At 43.7% G+C, this 21,150-nt stretch overlaps 1 protein-coding gene across 33 annotated transcripts in view; it reads right to left on the minus strand.

Annotated features, from left to right (window-relative positions):
* Window positions 1-19,239: 19,239 nt before the first annotated feature.
* SLMAP (sarcolemma associated protein) overlaps window positions 19,240-21,150 on the minus strand; it is a 148,703-nt gene continuing 146,792 nt past the window's right edge. For all 33 annotated transcript variants that reach the window (XM_053219187.1, XM_053219188.1, XM_027039071.2 and 30 more), the window contains one exon: window positions 19,240-21,149. In XM_053219187.1, coding sequence (XP_053075162.1) covers window positions 21,057-21,149 — 93 coding nt within the window. In that variant the 3' untranslated portion in view covers window positions 19,240-21,056. The remainder of the gene's footprint in view (window position 21,150) is intronic.

Here is a 21,150-nt window from a genome sequence, read left to right on the forward strand (position 1 = left end):
GAGGGAGTTTTCTCTGGGGCAGTCTCTCAGTTGCTTCTCTGGTCTGGGTCAAGGGAAAGGGCCAGGGTCAGGTTGGGGGGGCGGGGGACGAGGCCAGGCCAACCCGGATTTTCCAATTGTTCTTGGCTGCATGTTTGATCCTTGCTGGTGGGAGGAAATTCTCTGCACAAAGACAGGAAAGCAGAGGTGCTCTGTGGCAAAGGCAAAGCTCCCAGTGGTGGCTGGTATGATCCGAGGGTCTGCAATACCCAGGGAGCCAGGGGAGGGTGTGAGAGCCAGGAGAGGCTCCCTCTTGTTTTGGAGGCCACGGCTTCCAATTCTGCTCCTCCCCAACGTTTTTTCAAGTTCACAACCATTGACCGAGGACATTCTCCAGAGTGCCTGCAAGACAGTAATCCCTCACCCATTGCGGTTTTAAGGGAATTCATTTTATGTATGTGTGTATATAGAGCAATTTACACGCCACACAACTCACCCACGGTAAGCAGGCTGTATGATTAGTGAGTTTACACAGCAGTTCAACCACCAACACACGCCGAGTTTCAAACACTTCCATCACCTTATTTGCCCATTTACAGTCAACTCCACCTCCAGCCCCAGGCGACCACTGGTCTGCTTTCTGTCTCTATAATTTTGCCTTTTCGATAAATCCCCACCCTACAAAAAAAAAAAAAAAAAAAAAAAAGTAAAGCCCTAGGAAGAATCTTGCTCTTTCTGGCCTGAAAAGGGGAAGGGTTTGTGGGCAAAATGGATGTGTCCACGCAGAGCCTGGCCCCTCCGGGTGGAACTCAGAGAGTTCCCAGAGAACTGTGGGTCCTACTGGCCCATGTCGTCATTCCACAGACAGTAATCAAAGTGTCAGCAGCAACGGTTACTACTCAGGGCCTGGCCTGGCTGCGTGTCGGCTGCCCCTGGCCCCCACCCAAGAAGAAAAGATAGGTCTGGATGCAGATGATCCCTGAGGACCAGTGTGTGAGATGCTCACTAAGGGCAGACAAGTCTTGCCCCACCCAGCTTGGATGGTGAAGGCCGAAGGTCGGGCTCGGGTGTCTGCTCAGGCCTTTAGCCTGACCTACTGGGCCTGGGGCTGGAGGGGGTGGGGGGCGCTGGTTTCTGGGTCTGGCCAGTCTAGTTCTAGCGGGAAAGGCTCATGTTCCCAACTTTTGCCTCTGGGCCCCAAACCACCCTGCCAAGTTCACTATGGGTTATGAGTGTTCAGAAAGGAACTCACCAGCTGCACGGATTTATAAGTGACCAGGAGACCCAGAGTAAGCAGCCAAAAAGGAGCTCATTCACAAAAGCAAGGCAAGTTTAGAAGTAAGGCTGGGGCCTGGGCTGGCCTTTGCCTACAAATCACCTGGGTAGGTGAAAATTGGGGTGGGGGTTGGAGGGGCGTCTTTGTCCTAATTGGGGACTTATGCTTCACAGAGACTGGAGGCAGCCTATAAATTTATTTTTCCCTACAATGACGAGGCCCAGGAGGCAAAGGGGATTTTCCTGTGTCTCCAGTAGGGCAGCCTTTCTGATCCAAAGATGAGCAAAGTTGTGAGTCTGTGAGTGTGAGCGATTCAAGTAATAATGATAATAATGGTAAACATTGATTCACAGCTTCATAGAACTTGTTCTAAGTATTATCTTATGGGGTATGTACCACCATCACTCCCATTTCACAGATGAGGCAACTGAGGCCCAGAGGGGTGAAGAAATGTCGGCAGTCACACACTCCTGGAGGGGTCCGGAGCTGGAAGCTGGCTCTCTTTGTGCCCTGTGCTGTACTGACTTCTGCCACGGACATGCCTTGCCTTTCCCTGAGCCTTGTTAATAGGCCAACACTCAACACTAGAACATCAGAGAGTCAGCAAAGCAGACACCAAAGTTGCCTGTGCCTCTGCTCTTTCCAGCGCCCCTTACTGCTCCTATGAAGCCAGGGGTCTGTGATGCCGAGTAATGAGAACTGAGTTTGGTGAAGTAGTTGTTCCAAGTTGAACTGTGTCTTCCCCCCACCCACTGCCACCATGTTCAAACCCTAAACCACCCCCCCGCACCCCCCCCTTACCTGCGAACGTGACCTTATTTGGAAATAGGTTCTTTGCAGATATAATCAAGTTAAGATGAAGTCACACAGGATTAGGATGGCTCTGAATCCAATGACTGGTGTCCTTATAAGGAGAGGGAGATTTGGAAACTGCAGACACACATACAAGGAAAAGGCCATGTGAAGACAGAGGCACAGACTGGAGGGATGTGTCTACAAGCCAAGGAATACCAAGGATTGCCAGTAACTACCAGCAGCCCAGGCAGGCATAGAACAGATCCTCCCTTGGAGCGTCTAGAAGAAATGAACCCTGCCGACACCTTAAATTCCGACTTTTGGCCTCATGAACTGTGAGAGAATAACTTTCTGTGGTCTTAAGCCCCCCACTTGGTAATTTGCAATGGCCACCCGAAGAAACGAATATAGTCACTCTCTCAAACCTCTTCACCCAGCTTTGACATGTGATCACTCGGGTTGCTTGAGAGTTCTTTTGAAACTTCAACTTTCCACAGCAGACCCAGACCTATTACTGCAGCTTACTCTGCCCACTGGCTGGCATCCCCCGGCTGCACACCCCTCGGTCCCCAGCCCTGGGAAGTTCCGGGCTGAGCCCCCAGCTCCCCACGGATGGCAGTCCACCCAGGTGGTGGCAGAAGGGAAATGGTCCCCTGGCCTCGGTCATTTTTAGCAGCTGGAGGGCCAAGCCAGCCTGGCAACAGAAAGCTGGGAGGTAGAAGAAGGTGAGGGCAGGGATAACCTTTCCAAATGTAGCCACATCTGAGGAGTGAGGCAGAGAAAACACAAGCCCACGCCAGAGGTGCTGGGGGCCGGGCTCAGTGACACAAAACAGACAGCCGAACGGCCCACCGAGGACAGTGAGGTCATTTTGAGGCTGACTCACTCAGATCGGCAGAGAAGAGTGTGCAAGGAGGAAGTCAGCTTCCCCGGAACCAGAAACCATTGGGGTGCACAGGGTGGGCCTGGGAGGCGTCGCTTAGCTCTTCATCTCGGTGCTTACCAAGTCTTCCAGTAGAAGGCCTGGGTGCTGACGGGTCTCCTTTCTCAGAATGCCTTCAGAGCTGAGGCACGTGGTGGAATGCTAGCGGACTGGCCACCTCAGGTTGCTCATCCGCTCACTGCATGATCCGGAACAAGAGTCTGGCCATCAGTTGCTTTATTTGGAAGATGACCACCTTTCCCACCAGTTCCCAGGAGGCCTCCAAGGACTCAGGGATGAGGAAGTACCAGCACAGGGACTGGCATGAAACTTGCACATTCATAGGAACAAAAAGCTTTTTAATGTTTATTTATTTTTGAGAGAGAGAGAGAGGGAGGGAGAGAGAGAACAGGTAGGGGAGGGGCAGAGAAAGGGGGACAGAGGATCTGAAGTGGGCTCTACACTGACAGCAGAGCCCAATATGGGGCTTCAACTCATGAACCTTGAGATCATGACTTGAGGTGAAGTCGGACACTAAACCAAATGAGCCTCCCTAAGCTCCCCAGTGCAAAAAAATAAATAAATAAATAAAAAGAAAGAAAGAAAAGAAAAAGATTAACATTAAGTCATTTTCAAACGCAAGCAACTCCCTTGGCTTTTTGGGATAAATCACTCTGAGCAGGAGGATGGGAGGTAAAAGCAACTTAAGTTTAGTTTGTGGTTTTTTTTCCAAAAATGGAAAATACATTTTAATTTTTAAAAATGACTGCATTCTGGGGCGTCTGGGTGGCTCAGTCAGTTAAGCGTCCAACTTTGGCTCAGGTCATGATCTCGCATTTCTTGAGTTTGAGCCCCATGTCTGGCTCTGTGCTGACAGCTCAGAGCCTGGAGCCTGCTTCTGATTTTGTGTCTCCCTCTCTCTCCCTGTCCCTAGCTCCCCCCACCCACCCCGCCATCTCTCTCTCTAAGAATAAATAAACATTAAAAAAAATTTTTTTTAAACTGCATTCCATTAATTCTAAGATGCATTTTTTTTCTTTTCACATTTTAACATCTCAAAAACCCAGATGTGTCTTACTAATTGGTGACAGGTTGTAGCTTAATTGGTAACAGTTTTCTTTTATGGTACTGTATAAAATAATGGTGCTTTTCAATCAGTGGCATCTTAGCCTTATGAAATGTGGTGCAAAACTGGTCTGTGCTCATTGCATGAAGTTTAGACCCACAGAAGTATACAGAAAGGTTTCCTGAATTGTATGCTCCAGAAAACACCGCGCCCTAAGACGGCACACAGTGTGAAAGGTCCTGCTGCTGTTTTTGTTCTCTTTAATTGCCAGCAGATCTCCCAAGAGCGGTCACCCACACCTCCTCCAGTGTGCCAGAGCCAAATTCATGCTCACCTAAAGCCGGCAACACGTTGCAAATTTCGTGATCAGACACCTTCTCCACCCCCAACCCCAGTCCACGTGCTGGCCCCTCCCCTGCTGCCCAGCCCCGTCTGGAGCCCAGTGCCCTGTGCCGACCAGAAGGTGTGGAGCTGAGGGAGTCAATGACTTAAGCTTTAAAAAAAAAAAAAAAAAAAGGGTATGTTCTGTGCGGCTTGTAATTTTACTACTTGCAAGTGACAAAAATCAGGGAGGTGTGGGGCCTGAAGAGGGACAGCCGTGGCAAATCAGAAACGCGTGTCTTACGCAAGGGCAGGCTTTACTGCCCACGATATGATTTAGCAGATCCATCAGGACCTCACGCTCAGCTCTATGCCCACTTAACCCAAGTGGGAAGAAGGAGGTGTGGAGTTGCATGAGAAGCCCATGTCGACTCTGATGAAAGGTGGTGGCCATCAGGAGCACTGGGCAGGGTAAGGTTCAGAGAACCACATTTTCAAAGGAGAAGGGGAAGGTGGCTCATCCAAGGCCATCTGACAAGTGATTGGCAGAAACAGGTATCCATCGGGTCTAGCCTATCAGCAAGCAAATGTAGGGCTCTGTCCCCTATGCCACATAGCCTCCAAGGGGATGCCCTCCTGCCCCCATCAGCAATGAACAAAATCTGTTCTGCCCTGAGCCTAGCTCCATGGCCTTCTGTAGATTACAAGTGCAGTACAAGACCGCGAGGGGAAGGAGGCGGGAAGCACACCAGCCTGGGGGCCCGCTGGCCATGAATGAGACTTCTGTTCGCCTGCCCTGTGCGTCTGGAATTTTGTATGAAAACAATGAACTGGAAGGAGGTGAAAGCATGTTCCCCAAAGCAAGGCTGCCACACACCCCTCCCTCGCTTTATAAAAGACCTGCTTTGTTTCAAGGAAGGCAAAGGAAAAGCTGGGGGGATGTGCTTAGGTTTGGGGGAGTTCAGGAGTTTCGGGTTGACAAGCCAGAGCCTAGGAGGAGGCAGCTATCAGAAAAGTCAGGAGCCCAACCAGAACCTGGGATTTCAGGCTCTAAGGATCTTTGTAACTGCTCTCATATTTGTGTAATGCTTTACACAAACTTGCAAAATGCTTTCTCAGACACTTTCTCAGTAGAGCGAGAGCCTGGGGGAAGGACAAGGAACACTTCAGCCTTCTCTCTTGCTTTCTGGTGGTAGTGGTGTGCCACACACTGTGGTTTTCTGCTTTGTCCCTCACTGTCCCCATCGTTGGGAGTCTGGCAGACTGAGCTGGGGTCCTGGCTTCCCTGCCTAGCTTCAGGACCTCGTGTGAGATAGATGGATTGTGGTGCCAGATGCAAAAGGGAGAGGGACAGTGGCTGCCCAGCAGGGTGGCTGCGAGGATTGAACGAGCCCCCGCAGTAGGGCGCCTGGCTTATGGCAAGAGCTCAGGTGATGGTAGGCCATTAGCTGCATGGCTTGTGACAGTTGGCAGTAAGGCTGGACACATAGCTTGGCCTGAAAGCATCTGGGTATGTTGCCTGGATGGAACTACCATCCAGAGAAACAGGATGTGAGGTTTCACGGGTGGCCAGCATCACATCAGGCCAGCTGTGGATTGAGTGATGCTCTAGGGAGGAGGGGCCCACAGGGTAGGGCGGCGTGGGGGTTGCTGGTTGACGGAGTCCAAGGAGGTGTCTGGCTGTTCATTTAACTGTGACACACAAGCACTGAGATTAACTGAGGGCCAGATTATATCACTCCTCTTCCTCAACTCTCCCGAGTCCCCATCTCACTCAGAAGAACAGCTACAATCCTTACGGTGGCCTCTAGGGCCCAACACAGTTGGGTCCGCACTACCTTTCTGACCTCCCCTCTGGCCCTTCTCTTCCTTACTCACTCTGCCCCGGCCACACTGAACTCGGCTTGCCCTGAAACATGACAAGCATGCTCCTGCCACAGGGCTCTTGCACATGCTGTACCCTCTGCCAGATGTTCATGCAGCTCCCTCCTTTCCTTCAGACTTCTGCTCAAATGCTGCCTTTTCAAAGAGGCCTTCTCTGACCACTTGATAGAAAATAGCAACCTGCCAGTGGGGTCCCCATCTGCAGTTCCGTGCTGAATTTTCCTTTAGATCATTTATCAGACCACGACATACTTTATCATATATCCAAGTTTGTTAACTCTCTCTATCCCCATTAGAGTGTAAGTCCCATGAGGGCAAGGATTTTGTTTGGTTAACTTGCGAGTACTTAGAACTATGCCTAGCATGGAATGGGTGCTCAAAAAAAAAAAAAAATTCTTGAATGAATAAACCACTGTTAAGAGAAGACAGCTAGCTGCCATACGGTGGTATGGCATGAGTCATTTTTGGTTGTCTGGAACTAACATTTGTTGGTAAGGCATGAGTCAGTTTTGGTTTCTAGAACTAACATTTGTTGGTAATATTTTGTGTCAGGCATTGAACTAAGCCCTCGACATGCATTAGCTTCTTTAACCAGGTACTATTATTATCCCATGTTATAGATAAGGAAAGTGGGTCTCAAAAGTTGGTCCCCTTACTCAGGTAGTAATGGCAGAGCCAGAAATAGGTCTAGTTCTGACAACCCCCGGGTGTGGATTCCTAGCTACACATGACACTTGTTCCATGACACCAGGACTCCAGTAGACTTACAAGTGATCTGTGTCACTTCTTCATATTTGCCCACATTTATGAATTTTCTTTTGTAATAAGCAGTTACGACTTTTATAAGCAGAAAAAGGAAAAGGCTGGGGCGCCTGGGTGGCTCAGTCGGTTAAGCGTCCGATTTCAGCTCAGGTCATGATGTCACGGTTCATGAGTTTGAGCCCCGCATCAGGCTCTGTGCAGACAGCTCGGAGTCTGGAACCTGCTTTGGGTTCTGTGTCTCCCTCTCTCTCTGCCCCTCCCCCACTCACGCTCTGTCTCTCTCTGTCTCTCAAAAATAAATGTTAAAAAAAAAAAGGAAAAGGAAAAGGTTGATCTACCTGGTCCTCTGTCAACCAGGCATCAGCAAAACCTTGGGGATGCTAAAAAGGGCAGTTGCGCACGGGTCTCCCGGGAGCCTCCGAATCCCCAAATCTCTGGGAACCTGGTTAGGAGCAAGAGGGAAGTGAAAACCCCAGCTACAGGTGATGACGGCAAGAAGACAGCTTCGGTGCCGGGGTAAGGAGTGCAGCAGCCACCAGGGGCAGCAAGAGAAGATGAAAGGTGGAAGACAAACCTTCCTTCACTGGGGCAATGTGCCTCCTGGCCTCTCCTGGCCTCTGGCACCACACAGCAAACACATGCCAAGGTCTGAGACTGGCTTGCTTAACTGATGCCACTTCCCCAATCATGCCTGGTTTTGGTGCTGTGACGAGGCTCACATTTTCACCCAGAAAACAACAGGCAGACTTTTCCAAGAAGAGGATTCAGCCCCACCCTGTGGTGTGGGCTTCTGTCACTGCAAGGTCTAGTCAGGAGGAAAGGGACGCTGTAACAGTGCCACTAAATCCTTCAAATTCACGAGAACCTCCCTCCCCCAACTTCTCAAGTAAACGCCTGTCAGAGCCAAGAAAGCGCATTCCCCGTAAGGAGTAAAAAAGCCAAGTGAATGTCCTTGTTTCTAATACACACTAAAGCCTACTGGGGGAAAGAAACACGATGGATGAGTTGACTTTCTCAACAGTTCATAAAAAAATGTGTGCGTGTGTGTGTGTGTGTGTGTGTGTGTGTATACACAAATACATAGAGTGAGAACGCAAATGGGGCAGAGTGTAAATAATTGGTAAATCTGGGTGAAGGGTAAATGTGAGTTCCCTGTGCTATTCTTGCAATGTTTCTGTACATCTGAAATCACAAAATAAAAAGTTACAAAGAAAAGGAAGTACACCTGTGCTTAATTAACTAAGGTGCTCGGCTTGGTGTTCAGAGAAGCCAAGCAAAAGGTCCAATTCCTTTTCTTGTGCTTAACTGCCCAGGAACCGGAGAAACTTGTGGTCACCTCATTCTTCATCCCATGGGTCACTCTGAACCCTCTGAAGCTTCCCGGAATGGAAAACATCCTGCTTGGACAAGAGCCTTCATCATAAAGATGCAATAAATGCCCAGCCTAAGGCTGGAATCTTTGCAAGGGACTGGAGAAGATGACACGGAAGGGGAACTTGGGTCCTTCCCCATGGGGATGCGAAAGCAGGGCCAACACGGAGGAAATCTGAAACTCTCAAGACAGGCTTCCCAGGGCCGCAGGGGCTGGAAGGCAGCAAGGGAGAGGGAGGCACAGCCCTGCCATCGGAGCTCACGGCTTAATGTGGGAGAGAAGCTACACTCAGGCAGGAAGGGTAACTCCGGGTTACACTCAGGTAACTCCAGGCATAGGAAGAGGGTCACAGAAAAAGTGCCTCAGGGGCTGAGAGCATGGATGCTGCCCAGGGAATTTTGGAAGGAGGCTGGCAGGGACTGAACAGAAACAGGAATGTCCTGTGGCACTGCCTCATGACAAATTCCCTTTCTGCTTAGGCCAGTTTGCTGGCTCCTCACCACCAAAAGCATGAATCCTCCCTGCAGCGGGGGCAGCCTTTGCACGGTTCGGGTGCACACCCAGGTCCCTCTGCCTCAGCCATTTCTCCCACCTGAAATCCCCTGTTCCCGGTGTCGCCCAAACCCAGCTCTTCCCCCAGGGCAGCTCCAGTGTACATGAAAACAATTAAACACTTTCCTACCTTCCCCTTGCAATGCCTTTCTGTTATGGCCCCAATAAAATCTTTCCCGCCTGTCAAAGCCTGTTTGCAAGTCTTGCCCCCTTCCAATTTCTCAGGCTGCTCTTCAGAGAAGTCATTTGTTCCTGAAACAATGCGAGCCAACAACATGATTTGGTTGTTCAAATATCTAATGCTCCTTCAGTATGCATGGACAGGAAGCTATTTTGTTTGTTTTTAATGTTTATTTTAAGAGAGAGAGAGAGAGAGCGCGCGCGCATGAGCAAGGAAAGGGCAGAGAGAGAGAAGGAGAAAGAGAATCCCAAGCAGTTTCCATCCTCAGCACAGAGTCCAACACAGGGCTCAATCTCACGACTTCAAGATCAGGACCTGAGCCAATATCAAGAGTCAAATGCTTAACCCACTGAGCCACCCAGGTGCCCTGACAGGAAGCTGTTTTGAACTGACCAATCCCACCATGCTCAGCAGTTCAGATCCTTCTGAGAACCTTCTTGAAAACACTGAGGCACTGAGCATGGAGGGCAACCTTGTCACTTGAGAAGTGAGGGAGCCAAGTTCATTGGGCCTTGGGCCAGCTTGGAGAGGTGCATTCCAGTAACTGAAGAGCCCTCATGGAAAGAGTTGAGTCCTGGCTAGATCAAAACAAGGACAGATGCAGTTAGAGATTCAAGGACCTAGGATCCAGTGGCAAGGAATACTTGCCATTATAAGATGCTGCCAGATGAGGGAGCTAGAGAAAGGTGGGGAAGCACGTAAAGATTTGTCTTGGCCTCCGTTAGAAATCCCCAAATGTCCAACCGTTAGAACAGCCTCCGGTGGTCTAGGGAGACCTGAGAAAAATAAGGGCAACATGCTGAGGTTTTCATAAAGCTAGTCCATTTTCCTTTTTTGATACAGGTCCATAATCCAAAAGGCTCTGAAACCAAGTTTTCTGGTTTGGCACCAGAACTCATTTGGCAGAAAATCCTGTCCTGAACAGACATATAGTTATTTATAGCCTTATTGCACTTACATGCATCTTCACAGTGAAAAAAATTGAAGGTCTGACAATGCTAAGTGTCAGCAAAGGTGTAGAAAAACAATATAATTTATTGTGGGGGGGACTGTGAAGATGCACATAAAACATCTAAAAAATTTAAAAAGGCAAATGCATTTTTAATTTTTTTTAGATGTTTTACATGCATTAAACTTAAAACATTAAGTTTTTAACGTTAATATAGTTGAATTTATTTTTACCTTCATAAGTTGACTCAACACCAAGGTCATAAAATTACTTGTCCCACCCTCTTTTTTCACCAATAATTTGTCTTTAATTTACTTGATGTTAATTATCTTAAATTTTTATTTCTAATTTATTTATTGTTTAATTTACACCCAAGTTAGCACATGTTGCAACAATGATTTCAGGAGTAGATTCCCTAAAGCCCCTTACCTATTTTAGCCCATGGCCCCTCCCACAACCCCTCCAGCAACCCTCTGTTTGTTCTCCATATTTAAGAGTCTTTTATGTTTTGTCCTCCTCCCTGTTTTTATATTACTGTTGCTTCCCCTATGTTCATCTGTTTTGTATCTTAAATTCCTCATAAGAGTGAAGTCATGTATTTGTCTTTCTCGGACTAAAATTTTTATTATTTTTTATTTTATTATTTAATGTTTATTTTTGAGAGAGAAAGAGACAGTGAGTGAACACTCAGAGTGTTCAGTGGCAGAGAGAGGGACAGAGGATCCAAAGCGGGTTCCAAGCTGTCGGCACAGAGCCTGATGTGGAGCTTGAACTCACAAACCGTGAAATCATGACCTGAGCTGAAGTTGTACGCTTAACTGACTGAGCCTCCCAGGCACCCCTATTTTTTTATTTTAGCAGACTGCTTGGGGGCCCGGGGAACAGAGGGAAGGAGAGAATCTTAAGCAGGCTCAGCATAACGTCCGACGATCCCACCACCCTGGGACCCGGACCCGAGCCAAAATGAAGAGCCCGAGGCTCAACCAGCTGAGCCACCTACGCGCCTGCGCCTACGCATTTGGGGTGTGTGTGTGTGTGTGTGTGTGTGTGTGTGTGTGTGTGTGCAGATTGTTTTTTTTTCTATACAGAAAACCAACTGTCCTCAAACTGTTCATTATTTCTCCATGATTTATAATGCAATGAGACCTATATTACAACATACCAAGATTCCACAGTGGCTTGACTTCTGAGCTCTTTTGTTCTGCTGTATGTGGATATCTGTCTCTATCTCTGCTTTAATATTATTAGCATATAATATTATACACTAAAATCATTATAGCTTTCTTAGAAGCCTTGAAATTTGATGGAGCAAAGTCTGTCCCTTCTCTTTTGCAGAAGTTCTTGGTAATTGTTGAAACTTTAAATTTCCTCATAAATTTATCAGTTCTTTATGTATGCTGTCAAAGAAAAATCACATTGGAATTACATTTATAAATTAATTTTGGGAGAATTGACATCTTTAAGATACTGAGCCTTGCCCCTTCATGATCATAGCATATTTGTCTATTGATTCAAAGCTTTATTCCAGGTAGTTCATAGTTTCTGATGTTATCATACATAGGCCCTGTTTTTCCGTTACATTGTAAAACTAGTTGTTACTGGCATTTAGCAACACTAGTGATATTTGTATGCTTATCTTACACTGAGACACCTTTATTCAATTCTTTTAAGTCCTAATCATTCATGTCTTTAAGTTTTCTGTATAGATCATTAAAAGACCTGAGAATGACATATTTGTGTTTTCCTTTCTGGCCCCTATATTGCATTCTTATCCTGGATACGATTAGCTAATACGATGTCGAGGATTTTGGTAAGAATTAGTACTAAGTCCAATTCTTGACTTGAATAAAAATACTAAAAATGCCCACTCAAATAAAAATGCTACTTAAAAAAAGTATGATTGCTGTACATTTTAAAACACACTTAAAAAACTATTGTGGGAGGGGCACCTGGGTGGCTCAGTTGGTTGAGCGTCTGACTTCCAGCTCAGCTCATGATCTCACGGCTCGTGAGTTCAAGCCCCGCATCGGGCTCTGTGCTGACAGCTGGAGCCTGAAGCCTGCTTCACATTCTGTGTCTCCCTCTCTCTCTGCCCCTAACCCACTCGCATTCTGTCTCTGTCTCTCTCAAAAATAAACAAATAAACATTAAAAAAATAAACTATTGTGGGAAATTTCAAACATATATAAAAGTAGAGCAAATAGTATAACGAATCCCCATTACCCTTTCCAGTTTTGACAAATGATGTTAATCTCTTTCTTCTACTTTGAATACTCTTGAAAAGAAGATACTCAGGATTTCCTATATCATATAGCATACATCTTTTTTAAAAGACTATTTTCTAGGGCAATTTTAGGTTCACAGCAAAATTGAGTGGATCATACCATGCCTTTTTTTTTTAAACCTTGAGTTTTTTCCCTCTCAGTTTTCAGTCAATTTTATATCCTCATTCTTATTTTCTTCTTTCCCTCTCCCCCATCGTTTCAACCATGCTATGCTATATTTTAGGTATCTGTGTAGGCCACCTTAAAACCTTGAGACAAAGCATTTATTATTGAATAAATGCTTATTCAGTACATTTCTACTTGGTAATTGATCAAAACTAGGCCCAGCTTTTCTCATTGGAGTTTTTGTGTATACTTTAAATAAGGCCAAAAATCTGTAAAAAACAAAGTCTTCCTCTACCGTCAAATTTACATCCATGGCAAGAGAATGTTTGCTGGGACTAACAGAGTTCATTCCAGATCAGTGAGCACACCATCATACTATCCACCAGTGACTACCACTAACAACTAGAAAGTAGTGTTTCAAGTCCACCTTAAGACGATTTCTACTTCCTTTATCCAATGAGTATTTGTTGGGTATTGAATATGTGCTAGGCACTGTACTAAGCTCTAAATGCACCGAAGTGAGTTAAGCTCCAGGAGTCTAGTGGTGGAAGGCAAAGAAGGAAAAAGCAATTATAGCGTAGGGAAGGAGGGGTAAGCTATGAGGGCTGCACCCAGCCCAGAGTTACCATTAAAACCTATTCCCTTAGTTTTTCACATAATGGTTGAAGATGGCCATAGTTTTAAAATATCTACTTTGAGAAATCTTGATAAAAGCTTCTGAACTTAGCTTACAGGTATGACAGTTACCTTGAAGAAGCACAAGCTTGAGAATTCATCACCCAAAGAAATACATTTCCTAAGTGCTGTCTTGTTTTGGACTTTCTACAACTCATTTAGAATCAATAAAATCAATGAAATGAGGGAAAGATGTAGTTCTTATAAAAGCCTTCTTAATTTGTCTGTTTTGATACATTTCATAAAGTCTGCCAACAATCTAGGTTTCCTAACGAGAAATTAGGTGAGGAATCAGTCTCCAAACTGGCTCCCAGTGACCCCTGCTGCTTCTTAGTATCCATGCCCTTGACTAACCCTCCCAAACTGTAACTGTGTTAGTCTGTGTAACCAACCAAATATAGCAGAGTGATGGTGTGTCACTTTAGAGATTCAAAAGACTTCCATTACTTGCTCTGGGGAAAAGCCAGCTGCTGTGTCTGAGTAGCCCTATGGTGAGGAACTGAAGCCTTAGGCTAACAGCCACCTGAATGAGCTTAGAAAGGAATCCTCCAGGCCCAGCTTGATTGCAACTTCATGAGACCCTGGTCCAGAACTGTCCAGCTCCTGGGTCCTCAGAAACTGATAAGAAAATTTGCTATTTTGGGGTGCCTTGGTGGCTCAGTTGGTTGAGTGTCTGGCTCAGGTCATGATCCCAGGGTCATGGGATCAGGGCCTGTGTCAGGCTCTGCACTGAGTGTGGAGCCTGCTTAAGATTCTCTCTCTCTCTCTCTCTCTCTCTCTCTCTCTCTCTCTCTCTCTCTCTCCCCCTCTCTCTCTCTCCCCCCTTCCCTCCCTCCCTCTGCCCCTCTCCCCCGCTTGTGCATGCTCTCTAAAATAAAATTTTTTTTAATAAATCTTTAAAAAATAAAAAAAGTAAATAAATGTCTGCTATTTAAGCTGATAAATTTGGGGCTAATTTGTTATAGGACAATGCATAACAAACAAATAGATTTTGAGACCAGAAAAACAAATGTTATTTTAAGTATTCAAAGACAGATAACTTGAGCACACAGAAGGTACTATTTTCTCCAGGTGCTATCAGGGCACTTCATCATCTTCACCGAAAATAAGGGCTTTATGTGGACACAACACGTATGTAATTCGCCCACCACCTAATTTAAAATAGAAAGCTTTTCTCAGGTGCCTGTGTGTCTCAGTCGGTTGAGTGTCCCAACTTCAGCTCAGGTCATGATCTCGTGAGTTCTTGAGTGAGTTCGAGCCCAGCATTGGGCTCTGTGCTCTCAGCACCAAGCCTGCTTTGGATCCTCGTGTCTCCCTCTCTCTCTATCCCTCCCTCACTCATGCTCTCTCTCTCAAAAATAAACATTAAAAATATATATATAAAGCTTTTCTTTTTTCTAAAGTTGCATGACTTAACAAATGGATTCATGGATTCTCTAAGATATAATGGACCTATTCATCATATCATTTTCTCAGAGCAAAAAGGTCCATTCCTTTGATTACAACTTGTACAATGTATCAGACAAATGGATTTGAAGAATCACGTCAGATATGCTGGCTATGTAGTATTTGGAGTGATCCTTTTGGTGTGGAAACTCTTACCTATCACTTTAGTTTATTTCTGCAGTCAGAAATCCTACAAATGACCTTGTAAAGTAAACCATTTTATAGTTGCAGAGAGAGAGAGAAAGAGACAGAAATGTTCCGAGAAAATGACAGGATAAACATCTCATGGTTTTGTTTTTGTGGGTTTTTTTTTTTTGTTTTTTTTTTTTTTTTTGCATCAAATGTTTATTGAACTCCCCTAAAGACACAGACATGGTGCTAGACACCAGGGATTTGCAAATAAATAAAAATTGGCCTCTGCTGTCAAAAAGGTTTAGACCCAACAGGAAAGGCAGGCATGTAAACAGATAAGAATATGAAGCAAGCCATGGTACAAAAGGTACAAAGGAGGAGTCCAGGAAGAAGTGCCCACCTCTGCCTGGGAGGGTCAGGGACAGGCTCCTGTGTTGGGCACAAACATTCAAATGGAGTGCAGCATTGACCCACAGGTACAATTTGAACATCCATCTCAAACTGCTTGAAACTTAAATATGGTATTGATGAAAATCAGACCATTGTCCAACATTAGGGGTTAAATATTTAGCTGGTGTTGCATGGATTAAAACATGTACATGCTGAAGCACTGATAAGAAAAAACATCTGGTGTGTTAGGATCAGCTAAGAGGGAAATGGGGCTGTGGGGAGGTGTAGAGGTGCCCCCTAGAAGGTGCTGGCTCCCACAGCTCCAGTCATCGATTTTTTAAAAATGTGATTAACTACATGAAGTGCAAAGTTACAATGTCCAACTTTAAAATGATACCAAATTTAGTTTGTGGAAGCAAAGGTGATCAGCTTTATATATACTGACTTTTTAAGAGGAATAAAAATTTGATCAAAAATATCCACGTTAACTCTTTACACTTAGTTAAGGAGTACATGGTGGGGAGGGGGTGGGGGGCACTGTGCGATGAGAGTGGTCAAAAAAGCATAGGCTAATTACCTCAGAGCAAGTTTTCAACCAAAATCACAATGGCATAACTATGCAAAGATTTGATAAATAGTGAAGCAATATACGGCAGAAACCTGGGATTCAAGGAGTGGAAATGGCTGAGGTTTTTAATGCCTTTGGTGCTCCTTCCCCGGCTGCTTGAAGAGCCTGGCACCAGGAAGTGTTCCCAGCCTCACAGAAATGGATCCCTGCCATTTAAGAGGGCAGGTATGCTGTTCAAGCAGGTGTGCCTGCTTCAAATTCTATGTGGAACACGATGATGGGATGACTACACACATAAGAATTCAGGATAAAAAACAAACAAAAAAGCCCCTGTGGGCTGTGATTTCACAGAGTGGAGGTTTTAATCTCTGCTAAATGAAGTCTGGCTACCTAGATGTACTTGGGCCAATTCAAGAGGCCAGAATGAAAAGATGAAGTGAAGAGTGTCTGTAGACAGTGGAAGAAGCACAACCAGCAAAAGTTCTTTTACTCCCCCACCCCCACCCCCCGTCCCTTCGGCTTTTCACTTATTTTCAATGTTCTTGTTTTTTTCATAGGCTTCATCTCAGTGTCCTTGCATGATAGGGGTAGTAAATTATGTATTACAAGATCTGGGCTGAAACATGCTTAATCTTTAGGAAGAAATATAGAGCTGCTTAATCTCCTGAATGAGCAGCACTGTAAACACTGTAAACACATGCAGTAAGATATGGTGAACATGTGCTGCCATGTGCAAGGGATTATTGATTGGTGCCTCCCTCCAATCCATGCCCCAGCCCATTCATGGAAGATTACTTTCAAAGAACCTGTCTGGTTATGATACTTCACAGGCTTTAAAAAAAAGCAGGGGCGGGGGGAGGGCGGGGAGCCTGCTTGGCTCAGTAAGTTAAGCATCCGACTCTTGATTTGGGCTCAGGTCATGATCTCACGGTTTATGGGTTGGAGCCTGTGTCAGGCTCTGCACTGACAGCAGAGAGCCTGCTTGGAATTCTCTCCCTCTCTCTCTCTGCCCCTACCCTGTTCATGTGCCTCCTCATTGCCTGAAAATAAATAAATGTTAAAAAAAACCTTTATATTAAAAAAACCACAACACTTAACCCTAACCTGTTACTTGGAAGGTAGAGTTCAGACCATTTAACAGGGCAAAATTCCAGGAAAGTAAAAATGCTTTCCAATCACAATGTCTTTTCTAGGAAAATCAGTCTCAGATCTTAATGGTTTTGCAAAGCCAGGTACTTTGAGAAAAACCAGTCCTGTTACCCTGACTTTCTAGAAGGGAAACTCACCTTTGGCTCCATAGCCAGATGTCTCTGGCTTGGATGGCTGGGTGGCTGAAAGTGATAGGAAATGTGTGAGGACCTCCTCAACAGTCCCACCGGCTCCTACATCTTCCTCTAGTGCATGGTATTGTAAACGCTGACTTCCTTGCCTTTATTTCCCCTCTACCCCAAAAGCTTTGTGATGAGAGGGGCTGAGTAATGTCAGGACCTAGCAGAGTGCCTCATTCTAGTCACTCAATAAATATTTGCTAAATGAACGGATATAAAACCATCAAAGTCTGGAGATACAAAATGGAGTAGCAAAAAAAGAAGTAATCCTCTTGATTCACAACTCTGTAACAATTATTCCGACTTGGAGTCAAAAATTCTCTGGATTTTTTTCCCCAGATAGGCAAAAAGGTGAAAATGGATGGCTAGATAAGGCCTCTTCCAGCATTCTACATACACGCATGCACAAAGCATGTTTTTGAAATGAATTTTCAACTAATTTTGAAATGAATACACCAGAATTCATAAGTGCAAATGAACATTAGTTCCTTTAAATGTAGGTACTTTGACAAGTTAGTTATTCAATTATGAAAACCAATTTGGAATTCTGGAGAATTCTTTTTGTTTCTAATTTAAAGCAAAACCAAATATAGCTTTTTAAAAATTCACAAAAGTAATATATATTTGCTACTAAAAACAAATCAGAAATCATAAAAGGAGAAGATAACCTACCCACAATCATACTGACAAAACCACTACTTAGCTTGAGTGTAAATCTGAGTCCTCTATAAACATATCCTATCTGTCTACATTGTTTTCTTTATAAAACCAGCTTTATTCCACACTGGCAACTTCTCGCTTTTACCTTAATATAGTATGAGCATCTTCTCATATACTTTGCAAGCACAGTAATCTATTGGGTGGCAATATCAATTTATTTAACCAATGACCCACTCCTGGATATTTAGGTTATTTATCCATCACTATTACTCCCCCCCCCCCCAAAAAAAGCTACATTAAATGTCCTGGTAATTACCATTTAGTGCACACATATTATGTTCTCAGAACTTCCAGAAGTGAATTTTTTGAAACAAGGCTGTACATTTGTAACAAAGTTGATTTGTAGGTAGTTTGTATGTAGCAGATCTCCATCTTTTGACAGTAGATATAGCCACTGGAAGGAGCCAAGAGTCAGCTGGGGTAGAATCTGGTGATTACAGTCAGAGATCAAGGGAGGCGATACTATTTTTAGTTGCAAGCCTCTGACTATTCAGCAGTGTGACAGGTTTTCACATGTGACTCAACGTGGCTCTGAAGGCAGTTGCAACAGGAATTCCAAACTGTTGTAAGCTTTGGCTTATTATCAAACTAAGCATATTACTTCCCAAAGACAAAACCACGAAGGGGACACACAGAGCTAGGTGACACCACTTTCTCAGGATTCCTAACGCTGCAGTTACATCTCGTTCACATGCACAGAAAGTCTCAATAGTTGGGTCAATTCATTTAAATAGTTGACTGGTTCACTTAAAACTTACATATTGGCAGCTTTTCCAGTGTGACATTCTCATAAACTCTCATTTACCACTTGGATGACACTTCACGTGTATCATCTTTTTACTTTTCATACTACCACTAAACACAAAGATATTATTCTCTCCATTTTATACACAAGGAAATGGAGGCTCGGAGAAGATAAGTGATTTGCCCAAGGCAGCAGAGCTGATAAAAGGCAGAGCCAGGATGCCAATAAGGATCTGTTTAGCTTCACCAGCCACATTCCTTTCCTTTTCTGAGCTAGCCATATAGCACCTCTGAGTAATTCTTCAATGTATCATTACAGGGTTGTTCAATCTTAACTACTACGATTAACATTTCTTAATGACTATCACTACCAGTGAACAATCCTATTCTTTATTTAACCTGGAAGTGAACTGAACAAAACTGGAGGTACTGCTTATGAATAGGCTCATTCATATTCTTAAGAAAAACTGGCAGTAACTACAAAAACCCATTAATTCAATTTGAATAAAGTAAATATTGATACTAGACTTTACATTTAAAGAGACTTGTCTGGCAAGTGAGTCACGTTTTAACAATAACCATAGTAAAAGGGGAAAAATTAGAGCAGCAAGTTAAATAAAAGGCTAATAAAACTTGAAGGCAAAAAAGCTCAGTGTTTTCTTTTAACCCCTGAAGAACACCAAATATATATTACGGTGCATAAAGAGTCATTTCAAGAAACGACTATTAACAATCTAACAGTAGAGTCAACACTAAGAATTTCAATGATATCCAACTCAAAAATGCATAGGGAGAGTAAAGTTATTTTATTAAATCATGCACATCACGTGTGTTAGTGCAAATAGTTTAATCTGTACTCCAGAAATTCTATTGTACTTTATATCTTTACAAAATAGATTTAAAACAATTATTTACTTTAAAAAATGTAATTCTGAAGTTAAGCATTTCAGAACAATATTTGCAATAACCTATATACAAGAGGTACTGGGTACCACTGGCATATTAGCATTCTGTGGTGGAGTGGCTTCCTGCAACAGAAAATGATGAAATGAACTATATGACAGCATTTTCTACAAGTCATTGGTGACTAATTCCTCCATAAATCTAGTGATACTCCCAACAGCAAATCCCAAATAGCTTAAAATATAACCTTTAAAGTATAAACAACGACTGCCAAACATCACAAGGCAAATTATATCCTAAACTTCTATTTCAACACTTGGCTAGTCCTGTGGATGGCCACAGAACATTTGAGCCAATTCACTGACATTCCCTCCCAGTTGCGCTGACTGAAAAATTTAACTAGGTGATACTTTAGGATATTCTATGACCTAAATAAATTTTATTGACATAACTGTGGTGCCGCACAAAACCATAGCTAAACTTTCACTTCTGTGTTTTAAATTTATAACATCAAGCAGTGCTTTTAGGTGCTTCACTGTGCATGGAACACTACTAATCTTGGGAATAATGCTTCTCGTAAACAGAATGTCCCAATTAACAACAGTAAAAAGAAAATAACCATTTGCATACCGGACCAGGAAATCTGTTGGTAGGTAACAACAGCTCACCGTGAACATGAATTAGCTTTGAAATATCATAACCAAATTAAGTCAGTAAAAGCTTATCTAAAGAGATATTAATTCTTTCTTCAATTAAACATGCTTGGAGGAAGAGATGATAGAAAAAAAAATCATGCTTCCTAAAATGCTGTATATGAGAAAGTAACTTGGCTTTTAAAGAAAATATCTCTTTAAATACATGAGGTTTAATAAATTGCATTCCAATTGACTCAACAGTTTGGTTTACTGCACTGAAATTGTAGAATTACTGTTTTTGCTCCCAGAAATACTTCAGTTTGCTCAAGAAAATACACACTCTCATGGAAAGTTTTTCAAAGTTGATGTCCTCCACATCGTCAAGTCACATTAAGGCTGAACAAGCGTGCACATATTCCCCAAATTATCACTAGAACAGAATATTTTCCAAGTGTATTTCTTCTTAAAAAAAAAAAAAAGAAAGAAAGAAAAAGAAAGAAAGAAAGAAAATCCACGCAAATAGTTGTCTCTAAGTCTTGTTCCCAATAGCTCAGTGGTTTTATAACAAGTAAAAATGGCGTAAATATGTAAAAAATATATATATATGTGTATATATTTCAAACTGATAGGCACTGAGCACACAGGGCCTCTCTTCCCATGTATGTGTTGGTTGTTTGGTTTGGGTAGTTATCGAATCAGAAAAATGAATTATCTGGCCATTAGAATTCAGAGTAAAATACCCATAAATTTAATGTTATAAATAATTTGGTGTACCAAGAAGCCTACTTTAGGCCACCATAATATTCAGAATCTCAACATACTAATTTAAAAATTACATGAAAAATTGCAAGCAAATTATTGCTTACAGTAGAATAAAGTCACAATTTTATATCCTCTTTATAGATAGATACATTTTATATAAGTTAAAGCAATGACCCTACAGCTGTATTCTTGCACTTCTGCTGTCTTAAGAGGTAAAAAGGAAGAAAATGGTTCTGTTTGTCCCCAGCATGAGTGTGATGCCAGCTTCTAAAGGGAGGACGGTGTACGGACTCAAGAAACGCTCTCATGGAGAAGCTCTGGCCAGACCTGGCACGTACAGCACGATGGCTGTCACCGCAACCAGGGCAGCCAACATGGGCATCCAGGGCCAGGGTTTC

This window comes from Acinonyx jubatus, chromosome A2 (assembly GCF_027475565.1).
Source record: "Acinonyx jubatus isolate Ajub_Pintada_27869175 chromosome A2, VMU_Ajub_asm_v1.0, whole genome shotgun sequence".
In the NCBI taxonomy this organism is placed as follows: Eukaryota; Metazoa; Chordata; class Mammalia; order Carnivora; family Felidae; genus Acinonyx; species Acinonyx jubatus.